This window comes from Cyprinodon tularosa, unplaced genomic scaffold, assembly GCF_016077235.1.
Source record: "Cyprinodon tularosa strain WSP-4 unplaced genomic scaffold, ASM1607723v1 ctg59, whole genome shotgun sequence".
Classification (NCBI taxonomy): Eukaryota; Metazoa; Chordata; class Actinopteri; order Cyprinodontiformes; family Cyprinodontidae; genus Cyprinodon; species Cyprinodon tularosa.
The window spans coordinates 1,689,469-1,700,785 of record NW_024039329.1 but is presented as its reverse complement, the minus strand read 5'-3'; the positions used below and the strand labels follow the sequence as shown (position 1 = coordinate 1,700,785).

General features: G+C 36.4%; 1 protein-coding gene across 1 annotated transcript; it reads left to right on the top strand.

Moving 5' to 3' along the window:
- The first annotated feature begins 1,130 nt into the window (after nucleotides 1-1,130).
- Nucleotides 1,131-8,598, top strand: eif3m (eukaryotic translation initiation factor 3, subunit M). The gene is made up of 11 exons (XM_038306761.1): nucleotides 1,131-1,267; nucleotides 1,945-2,077; nucleotides 2,252-2,390; nucleotides 2,472-2,595; nucleotides 2,681-2,775; nucleotides 3,000-3,083; nucleotides 3,173-3,272; nucleotides 3,652-3,733; nucleotides 4,063-4,206; nucleotides 6,624-6,684; nucleotides 8,371-8,598. Exons 1-11 carry the CDS (start codon nucleotides 1,226-1,228, stop codon nucleotides 8,492-8,494), a joined length of 1,128 nt encoding a protein of 375 aa, XP_038162689.1. The 5' UTR covers nucleotides 1,131-1,225; the 3' UTR covers nucleotides 8,495-8,598.
- Nucleotides 8,599-11,317: the final 2,719 nt, after the last annotated feature.

The following is an 11,317-nucleotide window of genomic DNA, read 5'->3' as shown; positions in this document are numbered from 1 at the left end:
CTTATCTTCCCCTCCACCATCAGAACGCTGAACTGTTAAAAAAAACCTAAATCAAGTCACAGACTCTGCATCTCACTGATAAGCAAACCAAAATGCTACATATTTGCACCATACATATTTAAATCTCTGAACATCCATATCAATGCTTTTTTTTGCACCATGTTTTTTCTCCCACACTGTTTATATTTGAGCACTGCTGCAAATTTAGTTTATTACAAAACTAGACCTGGTAAGGATTTTTCTTAATTTTCCTCTACCAACTCTTAGCAAAAGGGGAAAATTAACATGTTTTTTTTTTGTTTGTTTGTTTGTTTGTTAGTTTTTTTACACATAACTTTTTTTTGTTTTTAAAAGTTATTCTGTATAAATTAAGGAAAACACTTCTAATTTTAGTGCTTAAGCATGATAAAGAACCTGTTCATTTTACTTTGACGTAATTAAAGGAGCTTAGTTACTGCCTCTACTATTACTGGGGTCGTTTTTTTCAAACAGATAAGGTGTACTTTACTTAAGAATGTGAGTACTTTTCACACCTCTGCTTTTATGCTCACATTTAAATATTTGGACATAAAAATGTGTTTCCTACAAGAAAACATCTTTCTTATATGTGAATAATGTTGTTTTTCCATAATGCTTTGATAGTTGCATCCGTGATTTTGTTGAACTCAAACAGAGGCACAGCTAATTCTAGAAACAGTCTAGAAACAGTCTCTTTTTGTGGGCCTACATCGAGCCAATCAAGAAGAGTTTGAAAATCTAAACTCTCCTTAAACATTAAACCTTGAGTCGAATTTAAGGTCAGACAGAGGGAAAGGGGTATAGTGGCTTTTTACAGCGTAGGTAAATCTCTGATTTGATATAGGCTACTATGGGTGGAAGTATTGTTTAAGAGTTTTTTTTTATTATTATTACAGCACCTTTTCATAAACATGTGTTTGTAGAGGTCACAGTTTTAATTCTCTGTAGCAAAAGAAACTATCATTGTGAAGGTTTTGGACGTCCTGATAATGACGAAACACAGTAAATACAAACTATTTTTTTTTCTGTGAAACCAATTTAGTTTAATTGAATTAGTTTTATTTTTAAAACCAAAGCTACTGTAGCTTTAAGGAAATGACCCGGAAGAGCATCATGCTAGCCGGCGTTGCTGTGCTTTCTCTTCCGGTCTGACCTCGGAGTTGTTGGGAGCGTGGATTTTTTCATCTAGGCTCACCATCTTACCAAAATGAGTGTCCCGGCTTTTATCGATATAACCGAAGAAGATCAGGTGTGACAAATGAGAACGAAGGACATTAGAATCGAGTTTGTTAATGTAGCTGTTGAATTAAAGCTCAGCATTCAGATAACGTAGCTCCTAGCTAAATACGATGCTAACGTCATGTTTAGCAACTGGCAGATAAATGTTAGCTGTGCGTCTGTGTTGAAGAAAAACAAAAGATATATAACGTTTAAGTGCTTTTTATGACGCGTCATTGGGTTTTGTTACTATAAATTAAAAGTAAATGGTTTTCCAAGAACTATCGCCGGACAACTAAATAATAATGCTACCTGCCTTGTTGTATATTATACACTTAACAAAGGAGATATCATGCATGCTTTCTTACCATATGTGGTTTTTTGAAGCCAATAAAGATTTTTTAAAATCTTTAATCACACGTAGGAACTTGTATATTCTTTAAAGTATATTTGGGGGGGGAAGAAAAAAACGAATAGGATGCAAGTATATATATTGGACATAAGAAACCTGAATACTACGTTTTATATAAACAAACAGTTAATACATCTGAAACAAAGATTGCTTTTAAAAACTGAATGGTTTCAGTATTTTGGTTTCGGAAAGCTTTAATAGATTGACCAGATGTTTATCAAATACTTGGGGGGGGGGGGGGGGGGAATTAAACTCTGCAATGAAAAGCATTTTTATTTTTGACTGTTGTTTTGCAGGCTTCAGAGCTGAGGGCCTACATCAAATCCAAAGGAGCAGATATCTCAGAAGAGAACGCTGAAGGTGGACTTCATGTTGATTTGGCTCAGATCATTGAGGCCTGTGACGTCTGTCTGAAAGATGATGATAAAGGTCGGTGATGAAGAACATATCTGTATTTTACATATAGATTCTGAGGTTTTAAATGGAAACCAGTAGACATACTGGTAATCTCCTGTCAGCTATTAGGTCATGTTTATTTCACTGTTTAATTAAAAGAGAAATACATTTCTGCAGTAAAATCATTAACCTTTCTGCTGTTTGTAGATGTCGAGAGCGTCATGAACAGCATTGTGTCTTTGCTGTTGATCCTGGAGCCCGAGAAGCAAGAAGCTCTCATCGAAAATCTCTGTGAGAAGCTGGTCAAGTTCCGGGAAGGAGAGCGACCCTCCCTTAGGCTGCAGCTGTGAGTCCTTTAAAGAGATGCAAATTTAAATAAACTAAAAGGAAAAAATGAGTGTAAACATTTAATAAAACTATTTTACAGGCTGAGCAACTTGTTCCACGGCATGGACGAGAACACTCCAGTGAGATACACGGTCTTCTGCAGCCTCGTCAAGGTGGCTGCAACCTGTAATGCCATTGCTTTCATCCCCACCGACCTTGATCAGGTATTTCTCCAATCCCCTTTCTAAATGCCATTTCTGTATAAAATCTTTATTTCTTTGGTTCACTTTTTTTATGTGTGCTTGTTAGGTACGTAAGTGGATTGTTGACTGGAACCTGAACACAGAAAAGAAGCACACACTTCTGAGACTAGTGTATGAAGCTTTGGTGGACTGCAAAAAAAGGTAACTGCACACAGTTTTAATAATGCAAAGCTGTCAAACACATCTTGCTGTATGATATCTGGGGGGGGGGGGAACACGGCTTCTAAAACTGTATAGCACGTAGAAAGCATTATTACATACAAAATGGTTTAATGTTACGTTTAATCAAATTACTGTTACTCAATTCCTATGCCTATGTTGAACTGTTTCAGGTTAATTTTAATTTCTCATGTCCCGTTTTGCAGTGAAGCTGCTGCAAAGGTGATGGTCGAGCTGCTGGGAAGCTACACAGAAGACAATGCTTCACAAGCACGTGTTGATGCTCACAGGTACGTTATTAAAAACTTGTTTTAGCATTTGTTTGAATGTGAAACTCGAAAAGAGTCCCTCTTTTCAAGCTGCCTTGCATCCCTTCCAGGTGTATCGTTCGTGCTCTTAAAGACCCCAACACCTTCCTGTTTGACCACCTGCTGACCCTGAAACCTGTCCGCTTTTTGGAGGGTGAGCTCATCCATGATGTAAGTGCTGAAACACTCACTGTATAGATAAATATAGGCAGCAAATGGTCAAGATGTAGATAATTTGTAATAAAACATACATCCGATTATACTAATTTATTAAATCTCACCTTTTTTAAGATTTAAGTTAGCACATCTCTCCATGTCTTTTAAATCTCATCCAATGTTTGCCAGTAGTATTTAAATTTTACCTGAGCAGACAAGATGGCTTTATCTGTGGGTTTTTCCAAACATCTGCTGATGATAATGTTGATACTTCAGCTTATAATATTGAATCCAAAAGACATAAAATGAACTCAGAGTTTGAGTCCAATATTCATCTGGTCGATTGTTTCGGTCAACATTATGTTGTTGTTTTTTCTCCCATCTGCCTTTTCAGCTGTTGACCATCTTTGTGAGCGCGAAGCTCGCAGCATATGTCAAATTCTACCAGAGCAACAAAGACTTTATTGATTCTCTTGGTAAGTACCCGTATTTGTACCAACGTAAATAAAAACTGCTGAGTGAATAAGAAAGATATTGCCTACAGGTTTTGTGTTTGTAGGTTTTCGCTTATACAGATTAAGAATGTTTTTGTCAGCAGTATTTGTTTTGTTTTTTCACTAACTACATAAAGAATGAGATGAAATTAAAACGTGTGGAGGATGGACTCTTAAAACAGACGACTTAGAGAGAGGTTTTTGTTCACGAATAGAACCTGGTCCTAAATGGCCTCTCCATTATTACAGGGAAACTCCCTGAGCAGGGAGTAGTTGACTTTGCTTAATGATCCCTGTGTGTTGGTCCTCAGGCCTCTCTCACGAGCAGAACATGTCCAAGATGCGTCTCCTGACATTTATGGGCATGGCAGTGGAATTCAAAGAAATCTCTTTCGACACCATACAGCAGGAGCTGCAGATCGGAGCCGAGGAAGTTGAGGCGTTTGTCATCGATGGTAAATACTTGTCGTTCCAAGTGAATTTTTTTCTGTCCTTTCCTGTGAGCTGAATTCTTGTATTTTATAGTTCACAAACACACAAGACTCCATCTTGTCCCACATTCTCTTGAACTGTCAGAGTCCGACCCATAGAAGCACCGTACCCTTTTATAGTTGACGCAGATCTAGGTGCAGTACTTGCAAAAAACACAGGGGCAGTGATCAACAGAATGGGCAGAAATGCAGGAAAAATCAAGCAACAGGTTACTTCCCACTTACAAAATAGCCAAACACAGTGTTGTTTCTTTATGAATTTATGATAAAATTATGATTATTAGTGACTATTGAAGAATAATAGATGCTTATGGCAGATACGCAGAAATATACAGTGAAATAAAACTGTAGGGTTACCTGCCACACACAGAGACATGACGATGGGGAAAGCAGCCTGCCTGTAAAGCCCATATGGACCTTTATTTATTTTTATTTTTTATAACGGATATAAAAAAACAACAACCCTGTTTTACAAAATAAAAGCCAAATGCATTCTATACTATGGGTAGTTGTTTCAGACTTTATTTATGCCGTATGTGATGGAAACAAAAACTAAAGTCCTTGTTTGTACAACAAGCTTGGTCATTAAACTCACCCTTGTTTGACGTTTTCAGTCACTGATGTAACAACCCTGCATTTAACCACACTGTCCCACTGGAACCTGCTGCACTATTTGATCAGTAAAGGAAAACTTGTTCGTGGAGAACAACTTTATATCCTCTCCTTTGGAACAAGGCTGGTGCGCAGTGCATGCCAAGTAAAAAAAAACAGCACTGAGGCTACTCGAGTTTCATGTTCTGGGCCAGGGACGGCATGATTGCGTCAATATTCGCGTGTGCATCCTCGTGCCCTGTTTGACGCGGAGAGTTTAAACCAAGCTTAAGTTGGTGGGGTTTCTCATGGCATCTGCTGCTATTTCTTTTGTCACCGTGAATGGCAGAAACCAAACTTTGGCAGGTGGGCACCAGACATCGCTTCGCGCAATCAGCTTTTTAAGGTTCTGCACAGTGTCTCCTTGACCTGAACATAGTTGATCAGAGGAGTCCAGGATTAATGGAACCTTACTATTACAGGTTCTCAGATAGGTTAGAAAAATATACAGTTTATGGGATTATTTACATTTTGTTAGGATAGCTAATATGTATATTAAGTCTGTTTGCAATAATACACTGATGTTATTATACCTGCTACAGTTTGTTGTCAGAATCAATTTAATTGTTATCACCTATCATGTTCTTCTTGATTTCCTAAACTTTTGAGCAAAAAGATTGTAAGCATCATGTCTTATTGTGTTTGTTGTTGACGTCAGCCTAGTTCTACCGCAGTCATTGATTAGCTCCGTCCAAACTGTTTAAAAAACAATTAAACGTCCCCTTCAGTGACCCTAAGCCTTTACCTGCATCCAAAAGGCTGATGGGAACTTAGGTTTGGGGCTACTTCTAGTTGGATGATAGGCTTTGCAGGTTAGATACTCTAAAATCTTTGTTGGTTTAATACAGTACTGCATTTCCATGTGTGTTTGTGAGACAGTAATGATAAGAAAAAAAGTTCTTAGTTGTTCTGCTCATTGCATGTTATTCTTCTGACCTCATCGGGTTTCCTTTCTGTAGATAAAGGAAACAAGCCAGTGAATAATCCATACAGTAAATGTTGCCGTCTCTATGATTGGACTTTTCATGTGGTCTAAGTAGAAGCAGATTAGTTTTCTTCCTGTAAATTTACACTCTGTTAAATATAAAAACATATTTTTTTTTATGTCAAACTCATTCTAATCATATTTTATATCAAAACTAGCGGATTATGTAGGCATGTTATTTGTTAGAATCAGCTATAGTAGCAGTATTGTTTTATCTTTTCTGGTTGTTAAGGAGTTGACTCTATATCTACAGGCTTTTCGAACATTAATGTCATAAAACTGTTAAATATTTTCTTTAAGGGTTAGAATTTTGAGCGAAGTCTATTGAAATGAGTTAATTGTTAACTTGGATAAAATATTTATGGGAGAAAAAAAAAAACATTTCTTAAATATTAGTTTCAGTCTTGGTTTTGTCTAAAGTACCAAAAAAACAAACCAAAGAGAAAATCCTACAAGTAAATGATTATTTGAAGCTGAATTAGCTCTGATTATGAGCAAGGATGTGATAGATGGATAAAAAAAAAAAAAGAAAATGTTTCAGAAATTAAAGACAAGTGATGAACACTACAGTTGGATGTTTCTTTTCTTTAGCTGACTCTGTGTAAGGAACAATCTTCTATCCTGATCACTAGAACTAAACAGGCTTTATATTATTTATTATCGATCTACCCTTTGCAAACGGCCTATTTTCTGTTTCTTGACCTCTTTCCACTTTTCCTCATGTTTCCATTTTTCTTTTTTCTAGCTGTTCGGACCAAAATGGTGTACTGCAAAATTGACCAAACGCAGCAGAAAGTCGTTGTGAGGTAGGTGCCTTCAAATATAGCTTTAATGTTTGGTTAATGGTATGCATACTCATTTGGACAGGTAACTTAAGCATGTGTTGCAAACGATCCTATGAAGGTAAAACAGACAAGATTTTTATCTGAGCTCTGGGTAGGTATAGGAAGGACAACAGAGTATGGAAAAATATTTAGATTTCCAGAGTCTATTCCCTGGTTGATTATTTAAAGTCACCTCACTGATTATTACCGTCCATATCAGTTAGTTAGACTTACTTAGACTTAGACAGACTTTATTGTCATTTTGTACACAGAGTGCATACAAAAATAAATTTCGTTCAGTACAGCTCTCAAGACATTTTCATTTTTAAAGTGCAGCAGTGATAAAATGTAAACATAAGACTGGTATATGATTTACACTGAATGGCTGTTCCTTCACCCAGCAATCTGCACCCATCCATCCTTTTGCTTCCTTCAAATGAATACGACTTAGTTTATATAGCGCCGTTAGTTGTAATCCTAATTACCTTCTTACACTGTCTAATGTTTTTCCAATCTTATAAGGCTGTAAAAGGCCACATTATGCAGGGTGGAATTAATAATCTTTGATCAAATGTAGAATCTTTTTAAAGGGGTTTGTCACTTTGTTTTAAAAAATCTCACCTAAGTTTATATGTTTTACTTGAGAGAAAACGATCCTTATTTTACAAAGGAGTCATCCATAACGGACTTGACTGGTCTCTGTAATCTACCGCTTTCATAATCATGCGGCTAATATCTTGCTTCACTTGCTTTGTAGTGCTTGTGCATTCCTATTATTTTCTCAGGCATTCTTGGTAACTAACTCACTTCCTCCTGGTTTAACCCCTACGGACCCACCGGTGGGTCCAGCTGCTACGTGACCTCGTAATTTCAACAAACCCCCAGTATTGATGTAAAAAATGGCACAGTTTGGTGACATTTATGGATAAATGTGCCAAAATGGCCTCTCCGCCTAAGAAATTTCTCACTAATACCATTCTAAAATAAATATGATTCATCTGATTGATACCAAATTTGGTATATTTTTACACAACATTTAGATTTAAAAGTCTGTACTACTTTTTTGTGCTATAAATAATATTTTGGTAGTGTTTTGCAATGTTTATTTCAAAGAAAATTTTGGCGAGGTTCAAAAAATGCAAAATATTTTGTATTTTGTCCCTAATATTTCAGGCAGGGTCAAAGCTACAATGGTGCTGACACCAGAAAACCATTCTATGACATCTTATCTTTACAGACGTACCAAAAGTTTCTTCTTAAATCTAATAGCTGTGAGGCTATAAGTGATTTACTTTTGTGTGTTTTTGTCAGGCAGAAATTTATTTATACCCCCTTAGGGTGTAAGAGGTGAAAGGATTGTCAAATCAAATTTACAAGAGAAAAGGATCTATTCTTTCACACACACACAAAAATAACATGTTGCATAGATATTAGGCTGATCCTCATAAATGTGTTTAAATAAAACCTTTACTTTTTATAATTTTTGTTTCTAAACATAAACAAGGTGTTTAAGAAGTTTGGTTTATATTGTGGGGGAAACAAAGGTGTTTTAAATGGGTATTCTTTTCTATAATTGAGTCTTTTACTGACATCAGCTGTGTACCAGGAACGTCGAGCTGGTTTCCTTTATTTATAGCTAAACTTGCTTTTCTGTCTTTCTTCACTCAGCCACAGCACACACCGCACCTTTGGCAAGCAGCAGTGGCAGCAGCTGTACGACACCCTCACCTCTTGGAAGGCCAATCTGGCAACCGTCAAGACCAGTCTGCAAACTTTGTCCCCCTCTGCGTAATCCCAGCATAGACCCTACTCTCCAATCTTCACTGCTTTACAGATTCTCAGGCTGTAAAGATCACTTTTTATATTCATCAATAAAAGAAAAGTGAAGGTGACCAATGAGGGCCTTTTTGTGTTATGTTTATTTAAATTCATTGGTATTAAATACTTTCACTTGTACTAATGGAGGATATTACAGTGTTGAATTGATCTTTTTTTTTTTTTATTTTTTTTTGTAACGTCATTTCTTTAAACAAAGACATTCAGTGTCATTAATTGGAGCTTCTCTCCTAGCAGTTCTCAGCATCTGGTTCCATTTACAGGAAGGCTTCCCAGTATAGTAGATGAGCTGTGACTGGGGGTGAGAAGTAACCTTCAGCCTGAGGGTCACTTTGTCATCTATGCCGATACAACAGTTTTCATTTGAACTTAGAGTGACCCTCTGTGCTACGATCAAAGGCACATTGCGCTGAAGGCTCTCCTCCTGTTGAAACTATGAAAGATTCAGCTGGGTTGATAGCGAGGGCTCAGCCGCAGGAAGCATGACTCACTGGCTTTAATGCTCATAAAACTTGAATAAATAAAGTATAGACATTGAACAATATTTAGAAATAAAAATTTTCAAGGAACATTTTGCTAATGCACTGGAAATAGTTTCGCTGTTATTCTTAAACTACTTAAATGCGGGAAAACATAAAGAATTTAACATTTATGTATCCAGAAACATTAGTGTAATGGTATGAATGTTCCATATTGTCACTGTCTGGGGAAAAAAAAACGTGGTTATTACTCATTAATGGTTTTATTTATACAACCATATGCTGTGTGAACAGCATAAATTATCAGTTGAACTATATTTTATCATTTCTTAATAGTTAAGGAGATAAAAACAGCGACTACATTTGAAATTTAAGGTTAAAAACGCATTGCATGCAACTTTGGCTCTTAAAAGGTAGGCAAGAATTAGCTGTAATATTGTCTTTGTGCAACTTTGAGAATGATCAGCTATTGAGGTCATCCTGTTGGTTTGCAATGAAAATGGCTACGGAGACTTAAATATGTATTTAGTTGCCTTACAATGAGTCACCAAGCAAATATTTTTTTTTTCTCTGTGGTACTACACCATAAAAGATAACCCATTGTTTATTTTTCTGCAGAGTTCGAACATAACTCATGGTTTCGTTTGACTGACAGAATAAAACAAGACTTGTCTGTAAACATTTAATAAGAGGTCATTAAAACAAAACTCATAAATATGGTTAATACATTAAATGGTCTGAAAAATACAGAAGCAGTTTGAAAATTTCTTAAGTACAATAATCCATGTGCAGGTGGTATCAGACATGTTAATTTCATGATTCATGGTCTGGGGATTAAATGGGGGCGTAAAGGGTTTTTTCAGCTTTCTTACTGGGTGGATGATGAAATCAATGCAGATTACTGGCATTATATTAAGCTCTTCCATTTGGCAAGTTTCCTTCACATTTAAACATGTAACTTCAACTATGCAGACCTGTGTCGGACCTCTTCAAATTCTTTACAGATTTGAAATCTTTAGATTTTTAATCAGGGTTCTGAAATTTTAGAGAAATTAAGCCATTTACAACAACGTAGTCTTTAATTTTGCTATCGCAGCAGATGTCTGCTTAACCTCACAGCACACTTCTGTTCAGTTTTACAGGGCAGCATCTCCAGCTCTTATCAGGGGAGTAAATCCCAAAACACATTCTTTGTAGCGCAACCTTATCACAGCCACCTGCAAGGAAGGGCAGAAAGGAACTAAATATTCTAGCTCAAGTTTAAGTTTGGTTTTAGTTTCTGTAATTCTAAAAATCAAATTGTATCACTACTGTGATGTTTATTTTGCTGCGGTTTAAATGGTTGAGTTGTTTTCTCAAATTTAAAAAAGTTTTAAAGCCTCTGTTAACTTATCTGGTAAGAGCAGTGCAAGTCTTATCACAGTCAGATAAAGACATTTCTGCTTAATTGGCTCCTGTTTGCTCAGCGCACTCTTCATATTTTTAGTATCCTGACTGATAATCACTAGATTTACTTTACTGCAGTAAATAATTAAGTCTTTAGACTGTCACCACTAATTATTAAGCAGTCAATCAAAACGTATTGTCTGTTTTGTAATGACTTGTCATTTTTTAGCATTTGACTTTAGATGCATCAAAAATCTTCTAGGCAGATGTTAGAGAAGCGGATAATTATAGGGGATTTTAAATCATCACCAACCACGGGGCTGATAGCTGCTGTTGCAATCAATTCTTAGGTAAAAATTGGTTACATCAAATCGAAATGGAGACAATATAACTAGATGGAGGGTTTAATTCTTCACGTTTATCCCTTATAACTTATGTTAAGCATGATTTAAAGTGTTCTGTGTGGAAAGCATAGCTGTAGTAGTTACATTTCCCCAAACAAAGATCTGGAAATACAGAGAGAGGGGTAGATAAAGTGCTTTTTACGAGACTTGGAGGATCCCAAAGGGCACTTTGTGTTTGAGCGTAAAAAGAGCCTGAAAAAGTTTGGGTGTTCCAGAAAGGGTCATGCATTCATCATTCTGAAGGCTCACATGGTAAGGCGACTCCTTTACATGTAGGATAATTGCACTGGTTGTAGGTCAGAGATGTAAGCGCAAGGATATGTTAGCAACAATAACTCTTACAGATGAAAGGAAAATGGGGAAAAAAACAATTAGTTGGAAACAATGGTTTGGTTTCAAAGTAGTCATTTCTCTATGCTGCATCCTTCCAAAGTCTTACATTTGGAGTATATTAAATACAATTCAGTTCATTTATATTGCGGCAATTCACAACACGTCATCTCAAAGCTT

What these genes read in the sequence shown, in the direction of transcription:
- eif3m (XM_038306761.1), top strand. Translation starts at nt 1,226, where the DNA reads ATGAGTGTCCCGGCTTTTATCGATATAACCGAAGAAGATCAG. An exon ending in CCCTCCCTTAGGCTGCAGCT is followed by an intron (nt 2,391 to 2,471) that starts GTGAGTCCTTTA and finishes ACTATTTTACAG; the next exon opens with GCTGAGCAACTTGTTCCACG. An exon ending in GCACGTGTTGATGCTCACAG is followed by an intron (nt 3,084 to 3,172) that starts GTACGTTATTAA and finishes CATCCCTTCCAG; the next exon opens with GTGTATCGTTCGTGCTCTTA.